General features: G+C 52.4%; 1 protein-coding gene and 3 pseudogenes across 1 annotated transcript; all 4 read right to left on the bottom strand.

Moving 5' to 3' along the window:
• Positions 1-2159: 2159 nt before the first annotated feature.
• On the bottom strand, positions 2160-2456 carry LOC125690502 (feather keratin 1-like). The gene has a single exon (XM_048938893.1). The coding sequence runs from the start codon at positions 2454-2456 to the stop codon at positions 2160-2162; it is 297 nt and encodes a 98-aa protein (XP_048794850.1).
• Positions 2457-4728: 2272 nt separating this feature from the next.
• LOC125690519 (feather keratin 1-like) lies at positions 4729-5378 on the bottom strand (annotated as a pseudogene).
• A 3057-nt stretch (positions 5379-8435) lies between these two features.
• LOC125690825 (feather keratin 1-like) lies at positions 8436-9117 on the bottom strand (annotated as a pseudogene).
• A 3576-nt stretch (positions 9118-12693) lies between these two features.
• LOC125690518 (feather keratin 1-like) lies at positions 12694-13338 on the bottom strand (annotated as a pseudogene).
• Between the last annotated feature and the right edge of the window lie 3231 nt (positions 13339-16569).

Raw genomic sequence — 16569 nt, 5'->3', positions numbered from 1 at the left:
TGATGGCAAGCTGATTCTGAGTCAGCAGTGTGGCCTGGCAGCCAACATGGCTGACCGTACCTGGGATGCATCGAGATGAGAAGTGCCAGTGGGAGAGGGTAGGGTCGTCCCACTCTGCTGTGTGCTGGTGTGGCCTCACCTCAAGTACTGTGCTCATCTTTGGCTTCAGCGGTACGAGACAAGGGGAGAGAAGAGCCAACAGAACAGTGCTCGATCACAGGGCTGATGCCAGTGGGATGAAGTTGCACAAGACCACATGCCGGGTCCTGCACTTTGGCCACAAAACTCCCAGGCAACGCTGCAGGCTTGGGGCAGAGCGTCTGGAAGGCTGTCTAGAGGAAACGGACCTGGGGGCATTGGTTGATTCTCAACTGAACGTGAGCCAGCAGTGTGCCCGTATAACCAAGAGGGCGTCCTGGCTTGTATCAGAAATAGGGTGGCCAGCGGGAGCAGGGAAGCGATCATCCCTCTGTACTCTGCCCTGGTGAGGCCGCAGCTTGAGTGCTGTGATCAGATGTGGGCTGCTCAGTGCAAGAAAGGCATCGAGGCCCTGGAGTGTGTTGAGGGCTGGAGAATGAGTCAGGTAAGTGGTGTGGAGCACATGTCTTATGGGGAGCGGCTGAGAGGGCCGAGATTGCTTAGTGTGGAGAAGAGGAGGCTCAGGGGTCACCTTGTGGCTCTCTACAGCTACCTGAAAGGAGGTTGTGCTGAGGTGGGGCTTCGTCTCTTCTCCCGGGTAACTAGCAACTGGTCTAGAGGGAATGGCCTCAAGTTGTGGCAGAGGAGATGGAGGTTGGGCATTAGGAAGTACTTCTGTGACAGAGTGATCAGGTGCTGGAACGGACTGCCCAAGGAGGTGTTGGAGTCACTGACCGTGGATGTGTTCAAGAAACATTTCGATGTTGTAGTGAGGGACGTGGTTTCCTGGGAAATATTGGTGAAAGGAATACGGCTCGTCTGCATGTCTTTGCCAACCTTGGTGATTCCGTGATTCTGAGTCCAAAGGCCCTGCAGTGTTGCAGCCACAAATGCTGAGGGTCCAGTCTGATGTCTTGTTTGCACTGATGGCAGTTATCTTAGAAAGGTGACGATAATGAGGAGATGATCCAGAAAACGGGGAGAGCTTCATCCCCCTCCTGTCTTCAAGAAATGAAGAAGGAAGGTGTGAGGCTCCGCACGCTGGTTGGCCTGACATTAGTCAGTGGGAAGGAGGTGAAGGAAATCCTTGCTGAAAGTAGTGCTGAGCACAGAGTGGATAGGATGTGATGGGAATTGAGAGCACGGATGTACAGCCCCACCTGAGTTTGTTTTTCACTGAGGTGTCCAGCTTTGTGCATGAGGGGCTACAGGGACACTTGATGACTTTGTTGTTAGGAATCTCTTGGAGGCTTCCTCACATGATGTGCTGATAAACACACAATCTGTGATCTCCTCAGGTAAATGGATGCTGAGGTGGACTATAAAGTGGCTGAACACAGGGGTCTGGTGGCCTGAGGTGAATAAAACAGAGTTGTGATGTGGTGATTTGATAGCTGTATAAGCCAAGATGAGGAAGTGAGGCCAATACTGTTCAGTATCTTCATGAAAAGCCAGGGTGATGGGAGTGGTGCTGACTGTGGACAGCCTGCTATTCCTGACTGCACTTGAGCAGTGCAATTGGACTATTTCCCTTTCTCTGTAGAATATAATGTGATGAGCAGAATGCCATCTGCTAGCCACCAGTGCTCTTGTTGACAAGGTGACGTGGTTGCAAGAGGAGGTCGTGGGGCCCTTTTGGATCCAACACTTTCATGTCTAGAGCCATGTCTTTGTAGTGGGTGAAATGGAAAGAGCATTAAGCAAAGGAATGTAGAGGAGGAATCTGCTGCTGGCATGCATGAGAACTTTATTGAGGAAAACACACTAAAAGGAAAGATGCACTTGGTGATCGCCAAGTGGAAAGGTCACGATGTAAGGTGCAAAGACAGAAGGAAGTAAGTGCCCTCATGATTGCAGATGGCCTGTTCCGAGGCTGTTCGCTGCTTGCTTGTTTTGTCCCATGAGAAGAAGAGCCATAGCTGGTGTGGCCTTGTGCCATGGGTGAGACAGAGACGTGAGCTCAGTGCGTGATGCGCGTTGCAGGGTGCAGGTGTTTGGTGTCAGGGTGTGGGCGCAGGCCCTTAGCAGGGGTAGCGGGCTCTGCCGCCGTTGAAGCAGCCCAGGCCTCCGAAGCCGAAGCTGCCGGAGGAGATGGACACTCCCTGGGCGTCGAGGGCGCTGCCCACGGCAGCTGATGCGGAGGATCCGACGGCGGTGTTCTGGGGGAAGGAGCTGAGGATGGGTCCTGGCAGGGTGACCACGACGGTGGAGGGCTGGATGACGACTTGGGAGTCCTGGCACTGCCTGACACAGGGCTCGTTGCAGCTGTTAGCCAGCGGGGTAGGTCCGCAGGGGCGGCAGATGTCGTAGCAGGACATGGCTGTGGGGTGGAGGGTCTCTGCAAGAGAAGGTGTTGGGTGTGAGGGGGGTTTTGTGGTTGTTATGAGCTGTGCTGCGGTGACGAAGGGAGAAGGGAGAAGTGGGTTCAGGTGCAGGGAGTGTGGCAGTGGGGTGGTGTAAGATCTGGAGGCAGAGGAGTTGTGGAGAACTTGGCCAGGTGGGGCAGGGATTCAAGGGAATGGGGTTGCAGGCTCACCTGGAAGAACACAGAGGAGAAGGTGTCAGGAGAGTGGTGTGAGGGAGCGAGGCACAGGGCCAGCTTATATGCTGCTGTGTGAGTGCCTGAGGGCTTGGAGAGAGCCTCTGCGCATGGCAGCATTGTGCAGCGAGTAGCTCTTGCGTGTCGGAGCCTGGCCAGTCATGAGGTGGGGTGTGTTTGCCTTCCACAGCTCTCCCTTTTCATTACCTTTTGTTGTGGATTTGATCCTTTGACCTTGTCGGCAGTTTTTAAGGGAAAATGACTATTTTGTTGCATTTACTTGGAAGGTGTGTCTCATGATGGTGGCTGGGAGATGCGTCTAAGACATGGAAGAGTTGTGGTCTCAGGAGTGAGGTCACAGCGTAGCACTGATGTAGGGTGTTTTGTGTGGTGCCTTGTGTGGTGTGGATCCCATTTTGCGGTATGGAAGTCTGAAACGGCGGCTGTGGGATCACTGTGGAGTTGAATGTCAGTTGGCTGAGGCCGTTTCTCTGCATGGCCTTTGATGGTTGCCGTGAGGATTTGGAGATTGTATAGGGAAATTGGAAGCATGCATGCTATGTGGAGATGCAGCCATGATCCGCTCCCGGCCATGTGGTCAAGCACATGGCTGAAGGTTGCAGGCCGTAGAATGATAGCATGATAGAATCGCAAGGTTGGAAAGGACCGACAAGATCATCTAGTCCAACCGTCCTCCCACCACCATTGCTATCACAAGCCCCTAAATCATATCTCATGGCCCCGTTCCGTTCAGCTGAGGTGAGTGCTCTGTGGCTTGCTGCTGAGGTGAATAGCGCTTGTTGCTAAGGAAGATGAAGAGAAGTAGGGTGGATGTGCTCAAGGCTGTGAGGTCGGCGTGGTTCTACCCATGAATGCTGAGGGAGCCATGAGATGTCCTTGCAAGGGTGCCGTCATTTGTCTTGGAGAGGTCAGAGTGCCTGGGAGGAGCTTGTGATGTGCGGGACAGAGCTCATAGCCCTGCTGTCTTGAAGGAGAAGGAAGAAGGAAGAGTGGCAAAATAGATATCTGTGGAAGTGTCCTGTGCCGCTGGGGAAGCAAAGAGGAAATCCCGGACTGTGTTGCCATATGCCAGAGGAAGAAGAAGATGATGGGGAGTGCTCAATGTGGATAGCTGTCATGGGATTCCCTCCGACTGGCTAAGAAGTGGTGGGAATAGAGAGCACGAAAGGGCAAACCTACCTGCGTTTTTCTCCTTTGAAGTGAGCAGCTTTGTGCATAAGGGCGTGCAGTGCCTTTGCCTTTAGCGAAGGCTTTGAGGTTTTCTCCCTGGATGTGCTGATGGGCAAAGTGTGTGCGATGTGTACAGGGAAATGGATGCTGAGTTGGTCTGTAAAGTGGCTGACCACAAGGGTCCGGAGGTCTGAGGTGAGTAAAACAGAGTCTTGATGTTATGAGTTTGTAGCTGTTTTGGCCAAGACTGGGAAGTGAGGCCAGTGCTGTTCAGTATCGTCATGAAAAGCCAGGGTGATGGGAGTGGAGCTGAGTGTGGACAGCCTGCTATTCCTGACTGCACTTGAGCAGTGCAATTGGACTATTTCCCTTTCTCTGTAGAAGATAATATGTGATGAGCAGAATGCCATCTGCTAGCCACCAGTGCTCTTGTTGACAAGGTGACGTGGTTGCAAGAGTACGTCATGAGGCCATTTTGGTTCAAACACATTCATGGCTAGAGCCATGTCTTTGTAGTGGGTGAAATGGAAAGAGCATTAAGCAAAGGAATGAAGAGGAGGAATCTGCTGCTGGCATGCATGAGAACTTTATTGAGGAAAACACACTAAAAGAAGGATGCACTTGGTGATCGCCAAGTGTAAAGGCCACGATGTAAGGTGCAAAGACAGAAGGAAGTAAGTGCCCTCATGTTTGCAGACGGCCTGTTATGAGGCTGTTCGCTGCTTCCTTGTTTTGTGCCATGAGAAGAAGATCCATGGCTGGTGTGGCCTTGTGCCATGGGTGAGACAGAGACGTGAGCTCAGTGCGTGAGGCGCGTTGCAGGGTGCAGGTGTTTGGTGTCAGGGTGTGGGCGCAGGCCCTTAGCAGGGGTAGCGGGCTCTGCCGCCGTTGAAGCAGCCCAGGCCTCCGAAGCCGAAGCCGCCGGAGGAGATGGACACTCCCTGGGCGTCGAGGGCGCTGCCCACGGCAGCTGATGCGGAGGATCCGACGGCGGTGTTCTGAGGGAAGGAGCTGAGGATGGGTCCCGGCAGGGTGACCACGACGGTGGAGGGCTGGATGACGACTTGGGAGTCCTGGCACTGCCTGACACAGGGCTCGTTGCAGCTGTTAGCCAGCGGGGTGGGTCCGCAGGGGCGGCAGAGGTCGTAGCAGGACATGGCTGTGGGTGGAGGGTCTCTGCAAGAGAGTGTGTTGGATGAGAGGTGTGTTTTGAGGAATGAGGGAAGCAATGCCATTGGGTTCTCAGGCAGTGGAGAGGCGTGGTTTGGAGTTGTGCGGAGCATGACAGAGAGGAGGAGAAAGGGTTGCAGAGTCTGGGGACAGAGCAAGATATGGAGAGTTTGGCCAGGTGGGGTGGCGAAAGAAAGGCAGCGGAAGGTTCAGGCTCACCTGTAAGAGCTGAGAGGAGAAGGTGTCAGGAGAGTGGTGTGAGGGAGCGAGGCCCAGGGCCGGCTTTTATGCTGTTGTGTGAGTGCCTGAGGGCTTGGAGAGAGCCTCTGCGCATGGCAGCACTGTGCGGGTTGCAGCTCTTGCATCACCTAGTGTTGCCAGTCATGGGATGTGTGTTCTTCTTCCGGCAACTCTGCCTCTTTGCATCCTTCTCTTGAGGACGTGTCCTTCTGACAGCAGCGGCACCTTTCAAGTGAGAATGTTGGAGTGTTCTTGCACGTTCGAGTCAGGGCACGCGGAAGTAGTGGCCAAAGCACAGAACGGGAGCAGTGTTGACAGTGAGGTCATTGCTTGGCCTTTGTGCACTCTGCTTTGTGTCTTTGTTGTTAGAGGAGTTGCCATTTCCAGATCTCCTTGGAAGCCTGGTCTGGGCATTCTAGGTATCCTGGTTTTGAAATCATGGCACTTCCCTTTCTGAGATGAATGCCCATGTCATTCCCCAAGGGAACTTAATAGGCGTAATTTCTGTCATCTTCATCAAAGTTATTCTTAATGTTTCCTGCCAAATTCTGCTGGAGAAAATCTCCAGCATGTATCTACAAAAATACATCATAGGTTGTGTGCACAGGTGGCTCCCAAGTCCAACTCAGAGGCTTTTTTAGATTTGGTTCCATCAGGCAGCTGACCAGTCTGGTGTCAGGTTACCCAGAGCTGCGTGTTGAGATTTGTTCTCTTCCATGCCTTTCTAAATGATCTGGATGCAGGAGTCAAATGCATACTTATTAAGAAGTTTTTGGATGATCCTGACTAGGGATGAGCTGTTGACTCTCTCAGTATTAGGGAGGCTGTGGGAGAGCTCTTGAGAGACCAGGGGGCTGGGCAATCACCAATGGCACGACGTTTAATGAGGGCAAGAGCTTGATTGTCCACCTGGCATTGGGATACCCAGAGGATACCTGGGTATTTGGGATGAGAGACTTAAGAGCAGCCCCCCAGAAAGAGATCAGGAGGTTCTGTTTGATGGCAAGTTGATTCTGAGTCAGCAGAGTGGCCTGGCAGCCAACATGGCTGACTGTACCTGGGATGCATCAAGATGAGAAGTGCCAGTGGGAGAGGGTAGGGTCGTCCCACTCTGCTGTGTGCTGGTGTGGCCTCACGTTAAGTACTGTGCTCATCTTTGTCTTCAGCGGTACGAGACAAGGGGAGAGAAGAGCCAACAGAGCAGTGCTCGATCACAGGGCTGATGCCAATGGGATGGAGTTGCACAAGACCACGTGCCGGGTCCTGCACTTTGGCCACAAAACTCCCAGGCAATGCTACAGGCTTGGGGCAGAGCGTCTGGAAGGCTGTCTAGAGGAAACGGAACTGGGGGGATTGGTTGATTCTCAACTGAACATGAGCCAGCAGTGTGCCCGTATAACCAAGAGGGCGTCCTGGCTTGTATCTGAAATAGGGTGGCCAGCGGGAGCAGGGAAGCGATCATCCCTCTGTACTCTGCCCTGGTGAGGCCGCAGCTTGAGTGCTGTGTTCAGATGTGGGCCGCTCAGTGCAAGAAAGGCATCGAGGCCTTGGAGTGTGTTGAGGGCTGGAGAATGAGTCAGGTAAGTGGTGTGGAGCACAAGTCTTATGGGGAGCGGCTGAGAGGGCCGAGATTGCTTAGTGTGGAGAAGAGGAGGCTCAGGGGTCACCTTGTGGCTCTCTACAGCTACCTGGAAGGAGGTTGTGTTGAGGTGGGGCTTTGTCTCTTCTCCTGGGTAACTAGTGACTGGTCTAGAGGGAATGGCCTCAAGTTGTGGCCGAGGAGATGGAGGTTGGGCATTAGGAAGTACTTCTGTGACAGAGTGATCAGGTGCTGGAACGGACTGCCCAAGGAGGTGCTGGAGTCACTGACCGTGGATGTGTTCAAGAAACATTTTGATGTTGTAGTGAGGGACGTGGTTTCCTGGGAAATATTGGTGAAAGGAGTACGGCTCGTCTGCATGTCTTTGCCAACCTTGGTGATTCCGTGATTCTGAGTCCAAAGGCCCTGCTGTGTTGCAGCCACAAATGCTGAGGGTCCAGTCTGATGTCTTGTTTGCAATGATGGCAGTTATCTTAGAAAGGTGACGATAATGAGGAGATGATCCAGAAAACGGGAAGAGCTTCATCCCCCTCCTGTCTTCAAGAAATGAAGAAGGAAGGTGTGAGGCTCCGCACGCTGGTTGGCCTGACATTAGTCAGTGGGAAGGAGGTGAAGGAAATCCTTGCTGAAAGTAGTGCCGAGCACGGAGTGGATAGGATGTGATGGGAATAGAGAGCACGGATGTACAGCCCCACCTGAGTTTGTTTTTCACTGAGGTGTCCAGCTTTGTGCATGAGGGGCTACAGGGACACTTGATGACTTTGTTGTTAGGAATCTCTTGGAGGCTTCCTCACATGATGTGCTGGTAAACACACAATCTGTGATCTCCTCAGGTAAATGGATGCTGAGGTGGACTATAAAGTGGCTGAACACAGGGGTCTGGTGGCCTGAGGTGGATAAAACAGAGTTGTGATGTGGTGATTTGATAGCTGTATAAGCCAAGATGAGGAAGTGAGGCCAATGCTGTTCAGTATCTTCATGAAAAGCCAGGGTGATGGGAGTGGAGCTGAGTGTGGACAGCCTGCTATTCCTGACTGCACTTGAGCAGTGCAATTGGACTATTTCCCTTCCTCTGTAGAAGATAAAATGTGATGAGCAGAATGCCATCTGCTAGCCACCAGTGCTCTTGTTGACTAGGTGACGTGGTTGCAAGAGGAGGTCGTGGGGCCTCTGGGACCCAACACGTTCATGTCTAGAGCCATGTCTTTGTAGTGGGTGAAATGGCAAGAGCATTAAGCAAAGGAATGAAGAGGATGAATCTGCTGCTGGCATGCATGAGAACTTTATTGAGGAAAACACACTGAAAGGAAGGATGCACTTGGGGATCATCAAGTGCAAAGCTGACGATGTAAGGTGCAAAGACAGAAGGAAGTAAGTGCCCTCATGATTGCAGACGGCATGTTCTGAGGCTGTTCCCTGCTTGCTTGTTTTGTGCCATGAGAAGAAGATCCATGGCTGGTGTGGCCTTGTGCCATGGGTGAGACAGAGACGTGAGCTCAGTGCGTGAGGCGCGTTGCAGGGTGCAGGTGTTTGGTGTCAGGGTGTGGGCGCAGGCCCTTAGCAGGGGTAGCGGGCTCTGCCGCCGTTGAAGCAGCCCAGGCCTCCGAAGCCGAAGCCGCCGGAGGAGATGGACACTCCCTGGGCGTCGAGGGCGCTGCCCACGGCAGCTGATGCGGAGGATCCGACGGCGGTGTTCTGGGGGAAGGAGCTGAGGATGGGTCCCGGCAGGGTGACCACGACGGTGGAGGGCTGGATGACGACTTGGGAGTCCTGGCACTGCCTGACACAGGGCTCGTTGCAGCTGTTAGCCAGCGGGGTGGGTCCGCAGGGGCGGCAGAGGTTGTAGCAGGACATGGCTGTGGGGTGGAGGGTCTCTGCAAGAGAAGGTGTTGGGTGTGAGGGGGGTTTTTTTGGGTGTAAGGGTCTGTGCTGCGGTGACCAAGGGAGAAGGGAGAAGTGGGTTCAGGTGCAGGGAGTGTGGCAGTAGGGTGGTGCAAGATCTGGAGGCAGAGGAGTTGTAGAGAAATTGGCCAGGTGGGGCAGGGATTCAAGGGAATGGGGTTGCAGGCTCACCTGGCAGAACACAGAGGAGAAGGTGTCAGGAGAGTGGTGTGAGGTAGCAAGGCACAGGACAGGCTTTTATGCTGCTGTGTGAGTGCCTGAGGGCTTGGAGAGAGCCTCTGCGCATGGCAGCGCTGTGCAGTGAGCAGCTCTTGCGTGCCAGAGCCTGGCCAGTCATGAGGTGGGGTGTGTTTGCCTTCCCACAACACTTCCTTTTCATTTCCTCCTGTTGTGGATTTGATCCTTTGACCCTGTCGGCACTTTTGAGTGTGACGGGAATGACGTGGAAGGCGCATCTCTTGGAAAATGTTGGAAGGCTTGTGCAAAGCTTTGGAGGAGTGATGTGGTCTCGTTAGTGATGCCATCGTGTGCTACTCATGCAGTCGTGTTTGTGGCCACTTTGTGTGGTGTGGACCCCGTTCCAGGCATTCTTAGAGGGCTGTTCTGTGATTCCCAGGTGCGTTTGACATGAGACTCTGCTAGTTGCACTGCACTGCACTCCCTGCCTGCCTTCTCCTGAATTTGCTTTCCTTGAGCTTAGTGGTTGTCTTCTGCATTGGGTGTGCTGTGTCAACACCTTGATTGCGTTTTTGCTTTGAAAATTGTGTTTTGGAGCAAGGAGGCAGGCTTTTTTGTGCTGTTTCAGCGTCGGGCCATCCATGATGGCTTTAATATTTTTAGCCAGAGCAGTACAATGTGTGGTGTTGAGATGCTGGGGTCGTTTATTGGTGGGTGTGTGAATGGATGAAGCAGCCATGAGCCCCTTCATGACCTGTTCTGGAGAAGATGGAGCAAAGTAGAAAGAGGGGCTGTTGAACGGGATGTGCCTAGGTGTGTGAGGCCTGCTTTCCGGGTGTCAGGCCGGAATGCTGAGGAAGCTGTGTGCAGTGGGTTCAATGCAGGTCATCAGAGAAGATCAAAGGAGTGGGCCGTGTTTACTGTGAAGAAAGGCTGATGGAGTTGGGCTTGTTCAGCCTGGAGAGGAGTTGGTTCCAGGGAGATATGATGGTGGCCTTCCAGTACTTGAAGGGAGCTTTCAGGTGGGAGGGAAATCATCTTTTTACACGGTCTGCTTGCAATAGGAGGTTTTAAAGGATGGAGGAGAAATTTGTTTTAGATGTAAGGAAGAAATTTGTGACTCGGGTGCTGGGGAGGCCCTGGCACAGGCTGCCCGATCAACTTGTGCGTTGTTCATCCCTGGTTTTTAATTCAAGGCCAGGTTGGATGAGGCCCTGTTGGGAGGCCGTCGGCCCACAGAAGGGATGGTGGTTAAGATCCCTTCCAACCTTCACCGTTCCACATTTGCATAATGGTATGATTTGAGGCTGTGTCCCATGCCACGCTCATGCAGAAGCTGAGGCAGTGTTGGTTCGACAAGTGGAGAGCTTCCGAGGTGGACGGAAAGCAGCTGGTGGAAGGCCTGGGCCCAGAGCCTTGTGATGGAGGGCAGCAAGTGTAGTTGGAGGTAAGTTCCTCCTGCTTACCAGTGGACTGTTAAGGATCTCCTCTCCATGCTGCGTGCTACTCTTGCATCGCGTAGTGTTGCATGTCATCTGTTATGTGTTGCTCTTCCAGCAATCTGCCTTTTTGCATACCTGAGGACGCGTCCATTTGGCACTGGTGGCACGTTCCAAGTGAGAGTACTGGAGGGCAGGGGAGGGATTTGGCACGTTGGTGTGAGAGGATGCGGAAGATTCTGTGTCCAAAGCACAGAAAAGGAGTCAGCGAGGTCATGGCTTGGCACTTGTGCAATAGGGTTTGTGCCTTTGTTGTTAGAGGAGCTGCCAATTGCAAACAGCCGTGGAAGCCTGGTCTGGGCATTCTGGGTGTCCCAGATCGGAGAAGATGGCTCTTCCCTTTCTGAAATGAATGCCCATGTCATTCCCCAAGGGATCCTAATAGGCCTAATTTCTAAGGATTTCTGCCAAGATTTTCCTAGTTTTTCTCCATATGGTTCTGGGGAAAACGTCTAGCACAGAGATAGGCAAAGACAGTAAGCGTTGAGTGAACTTTTGCCTCACAAGTCCAACTCAAAGGCTTTTTTCAACTGTGGTTCTGCACCAGAGAGCAGTGGGCATGGAACAGGCTCCCAGGCTCCAGTGCAGATGCACCATGGCTGCTGGATTTCAAGACACGTTGGGCAATGCCTTCAGATCCACCATTTAATTTTGATGGAGCAAGTTGTGGAGGCTTGAGTTGGACTCACATGTTTGTTGTTCAGAATGAGGGTTTCAGTAATTCCTCGGTGTACTCTGAGGACGCAGTCTCTCGTGGGCTGCAGACCTGATTTGTTTGTGGGGCTATTTGCATCCCCAATGGTAATGGAGTGTGTCAGGCTGTCCGTAGTGAAGAGAGTAAGAGTTCTTCGTGTTGTTTTTGGGCGTGCGTAATTCTTGGATTTGTGGAGATCAGGAAGGTTCTGCATGAGCTGAATGAAACTGTAGAGTTGCACCCACGAGTGGTGAGGGTCTGATGTGTTGACCATGCTGACATCAATTACGTTAGAAGGATCAGTGTAATGAGGAGCGGTTTCTGTAAACTGTAAGAGACTCTTGCTGTTCCCATCTTCAAGTAATGAAGAATGAAGACGGATGGAACTTCAGCCTGGTTGGCCTGACATTAGTCCCAGGGAAGGAGGTGATGGAAATCCGCCCAGAAAGTACAGCCTTGCACAGAATGGCTCAGAAGTTGTTGGAAATAGAGAACCAAGTTGCACACGCCCACGTCAGATTTTCAGCACTAAAGTGATTAGTTACGTGCATGAGGGGGTGAAGTGACATTTGATGCCCTTGCCTTTAGGAATGGCTTTGAGGCTTCCTCCCATGACATGCTTTATAGGCAAACTGTCAGCAAACTGCTCAGGTAAGTAGATGCTGAGATGTTCTTAGAAGTGGCTGAAGGCAGGGATCTGGTGGTGTGAGAGGAGTGACAGAGACCTGATGTGGTGAGTTCAGAGTTGTCCAGGCCAAGACGGGGAAGTGAATGAAAGGGAAGTGAACAGAATGAGGTTCAGTGTCTTCACCAAACGCCTGGGTGCGGGGACTGGACGTGATTGTGGACAGCCTGCTCTTGCTGACTGTGCTTGAGCGGGGCTGTTGCACTGTAAGAAATCAAGACGATAGCACAAAAAGAAAAGATTCTATGAGCATGTTGGTTGTAAATATGAGTGAATCTTGCCCAGGTGGAAAAGGAATCAAGTGTGTGCTGACACAGAGGTGTTGTATGAGAGGGCATGGGCAGGAGAGCGTCAATGTGGCCAAGACTTTATTAGTGTAGGAGTAGATAATGTATGATGTGCTGAAGGGCATGTGCTAGGCACCCAAGCTCTTGTTGGAGCCACGGTTGCAAGAGGAGGTGTTGGGGCCCTTTTGTAGCAGACCTGCTGGTTTCTAGAGCCAAGTGTTTGTAGTGGGTGAAGTGGAAAGGGCATTGTGCAAAGCAATGAAGAGGAGGAATCTGAGGCTGATGTGCAAGAGAACTTTATTGAGGGAAAGACACTAAGAGGAAGGATCCACTTGGTGATCGCCAAGTGGAAAGAGCACAATTTCAAGTGCAAGGACAGAGGAAAGTTTAAGTGGTCATGTTTCCAGGCAGCCTGGTCTGATGTTGTTCCATGCTTCCCTGTTGCATGCCATGAAAAGAAGAGCCATAGCTTGTGAGCCCATGTGGCATTAGTGACCCAGCGGTGCCTGGTCAGTGCGTGAGGCGCGCTGCAGGGTGCAGGTGTTTGGTGTCAGGGTGTGGGCGCAGGCCCTTAGCAGGGGTAGCGGGCTCTGCCGCCGTTGAAGCAGCCCAGGCCTCCGAAGCCGAAGCCGCCGGAGGAGATGGACACTCCCTGGGCGTCGAGGGCGCTGCCCACGGCAGCTGATGCGGAGGATCCGACGGCGGTGTTCTGGGGGAAGGAGCTGAGGATCGGTCCCGGCAGGGTGACCAGCACGGCAGGAGGCTGGATGACGACTTGGGAGTCCTGGCACTGCCTGACACAGGGCTCGTTGCAGCTGTTAGCCAGCGGGGTGGGTCCGCAGGGGCGGCAGAGGTTGTTGCAGGACATGGCTGTGGGTGGAGGGTCTCTGCAAGAGAGGGTGTTGGGTGAGCGGAGTGTGTTAAGGGGTGAGTGAAGCAATGGCGTTGTGTTCCCAGGCAGTGGGGAGGCCTGGTTGTGTGGAGCATGACAGAGAGGAGGTGGAAGAGTTTCAGAGTTTTGGGCAGAGCAAGGAATGGAGATTTTGGCCAGGTGGGGTGGCGAAAGAAAGGCAGGAAGGGGTTCAGGCTCACCTGGAGGTTTGCAGAGGAGAAGGTGTCAGGAGAGTGGTGTGAGGGAGTGAGGCCCAGGGCCGGCTTTTATGCTGCCTTGTGAGTGCCTGAGGGCTTGGAGAGAGCCTCTGCGCATGGCAGCACTGTGCAGTGAGCAGTTCTTGCATGCCAGAGCCTGGCCAGTCATGAGGTGAGGTGTGTTTGCCTTCCCACAACACTTCCTTTTCATTTCCTCCTGTTGTGGATTTGATCCTTTGACTCTGTCGGCACTTTTGAGTGTGACTGGAGTGACGAGGAAGGCGCATCTCTTGGAAGATGTTGGAAGGCTTGTGCAAAGCTTTGGAGGAGTGATGTGGTCTCATTAGTGATGCCATCGTGTGCTACTCATGCAGTCGTGTTTGTGGCCACTTTGTGAGGTGCGGACCCCATTCCAGGCCTCCTTAGAGGGCTGTTCTGTGATTCCCTGGTGCGTTTGGCATGAGACTCTGCTAGTTGCACTGCGCTGCACTCCCTGCCTGCCTTCTCCTGAATTTGCTTTCCTTGAGCTTAGTGGTTGTCTTCTGCATTGGGTGTGCTGTGTCAACACCTTGATTGCGTTTTTGCTTTGAAAATTGTGTTTTGGAGCAAGGAGGCAGGCTTTTTTGTGCTGTTTCAGCGTCGGGCCATCCATGATGGCTTTAATATTTTTAGCCAGAGCAGTACAATGTGTGGTGTTGAGATGCTGGGGTCGTTTATTGGTGGGTGTGTGAATGGATGAAGCAGCCATGAGCCCCTTCATGACCTCTTCTGGAGAAGATGGAGCAAAGTAGAAAGAGGGGCTGTTGAACGGGATGTGCCTAGGTGTGTGAGGCCTGCTTTCCGGGTGTCAGGCCGGAATGCTGAGGAAGCTGTGTGCAGTGGGTTCAGTGGAGGTCCTCAGAGAAGATCAAAGATTGGAGCACGTTTACTGTGAAGAAAGGCTGATGGAGTTGGGCTTGTTCAGCCTGGAGAAGAGTTGGTTCCAGGGAGATCTGACGGTGGCCTTCCAGTATGTGAAGGGAGCTTTCAGGTGGGAGGGGAATCATCTTTTTACACGGTCTGCTTGCAATAGGAGGTTTTAAAGGATTGAGGAGAAATTTGTTTTAGATGTAAGGAAGAAATTTGTGACTCGGGTGCTGGGGAGGCCCTGGCACAGGCTGCCCGATCAACTTGTGCGTTGTTCATCCCTGGTTTTTCATTGAAGGCCAGGTTGGATGGGGCCCTGTTGGGAGGCTGTCGGCCCACAGAAGGGATGGTGGTTAAGATCCCTTCCAACCTTCACCGTTCCGCATTTGCATAACGGTATGATTTGAGGCTGTGTCCCATGCCACGCTCATGCAGAAGCTGAGGCAGTGTTGGTTCGACAAGTGGAGAGCTTCCGAGGTGGACGGAAAGCAGCTGGTGGAAGGCCTGGGCCCAGAGCCTTGTGATGGAGGGCAGCAAGTGTAGTTGGAGGTAAGTTCCTCCTGCTTACCAGTGGACTGTTAAGGATCTCCTCTCCATGCTGCGTGCTACTCTTGCATCGCGTAGTGTTGCATGTCATCTGTTATGTGTTGCTCTTCCAGCAATCTGCCTTTTTGCATACCTGAGGACGCGTCCATTTGGCACTGGTGGCACGTTCCAAGTGAGAGTACTGGAGGGCAGGGGAGGGATTTGGCACGTTGGTGTGAGAGGATGCGGAAGATTCTGTGTCCAAAGCACAGAAAAGGAGTCAGCGAGGTCATGGCTTGGCACTTGTGCAATAGGGTTTGTGCCTTTGTTGTTAGAGGAGCTGCCAATTGCAAACAGCCGTGGAAGCCTGGTCTGGGCATTCTGGGTGTCCCAGATCGGAGAAGATGGCTCTTCCCTTTCTGAAATGAATGCCCATGTCATTCCCCAAGGGATCCTAATAGGCCTAATTTCTAAGGATTTCTGCCAAGATTTTCCTAGTTTTTCTCCATATGGTTCTGGGGAAAACGTCTAGCACAGAGATAGGCAAAGACAGTAAGCGTTGAGTGAACTTTTGCCTCACAAGTCCAACTCAAAGGCTTTTTTCAACTGTGGTTCTGCACCAGAGAGCAGTGGGCATGGAACAGGCTCCCAGGCTCCAGTGCAGATGCACCATGGCTGCTGGATTTCAAGACACGTTGGGCAATGCCTTCAGATCCACCATTTAATTTTGATGGAGCAAGTTGTGGAGGCTTGAGTTGGACTCACATGTTTGTTGTTCAGAATGAGGGTTTCAGTAATTCCTCGGTGTACTCTGAGGACGCAGTCTCTCGTGGGCTGCAGACCTGATTTGTTTGTGGGGCTATTTGCATCCCCAATGGTAATGGAGTGTGTCAGGCTGTCCGTAGTGAAGAGAGTAAGAGTTCTTCGTGTTGTTTTTGGGCGTGCGTAATTCTTGGATTTGTGGAGATCAGGAAGGTTCTGCATGAGCTGAATGAAACTGTAGAGTTGCACCCACGAGTGGTGAGGGTCTGATGTGTTGACCATGCTGACATCAATTACGTTAGAAGGATCAGTGTAATGAGAAGCGGTTTCTATAAACTGTAAGAGACTCTTGCTGTTCCCATCTTAAAGGAATGAAGAATGAAGACGGATGGAACTTCAGCCTGGTCGGCCTGACATTAGTCCCAGGGAAGGAGGTGATGGAAATCCGCCCAGAAAGTACAGCCATGCACAGAATGGCTCAGAAGTTGTTGGAAATAGAGAACCAAGTTGCACACGCCCACGTCAGATTTTCAGCACTAAAGTGATTAGTTACGTGCATGAGGGGGTGAAGTGACATTTGATGCCCTTGCCTTTAGGAATGGCTTTGAGGCTTCCTCCCATGACATGCTTTATAGACAAACTGTCAGCAAACTGCTCAGGTAAGTAGATGCTGAGATGTTCTTAGAAGTGGCTGAAGGCAGGGATCTGGTGGTGTGAGAAGAGTGACAGAGACCTGATGTGGTGAGTTCAGAGTTGTCCAGGCCAAGACGGGGAAGTGAATGAAAGGGAAGTGAACAGAATGAGGTTCAGTGTCTTCACCAAACGCCTGGGTGCGGGGACTGGACGTGATTGTGGACAGCCTGCTCTTGCTGACTGTGCTTGAGCGGGGCTGTTGTACTGTAAGAAATCAAGACGATAGCACAAAAAGAAAAGATTCTATGAGCATGTTGGTTGTAAATATGAGTGAATCTTGCCCAGGTGGAAAAGGAATCAAGTGTGTGCTGACACAGAGGTGTTGTATGAGAGGGCATGGGCAGGAGAGCGTCAATGTGGCCAAGACTTTATTAGTGTAGGAGTAGATAATGTATGATGTGCTGAAGGGCATGTGCTAGGCACCCAAGCTCTTGTTGGAGCCGCGGTTGCAAGAGGAGGTGTTGGGGCCCTT

Source organism: Lagopus muta, chromosome 3 (assembly GCF_023343835.1).
Source record: "Lagopus muta isolate bLagMut1 chromosome 3, bLagMut1 primary, whole genome shotgun sequence".
Classification (NCBI taxonomy): Eukaryota; Metazoa; Chordata; class Aves; order Galliformes; family Phasianidae; genus Lagopus; species Lagopus muta.
This window is presented reverse-complemented; position numbering and strand designations above follow the sequence as displayed.

Bases quoted from the DNA above. Each gene is read 5' to 3' on its own strand.
- LOC125690502 (XM_048938893.1), bottom strand. From the start codon at position 2,456: ATGTCCTGCTACGACATCTGCCGCCCCTGCGGACCTACCCCGCTGGCT.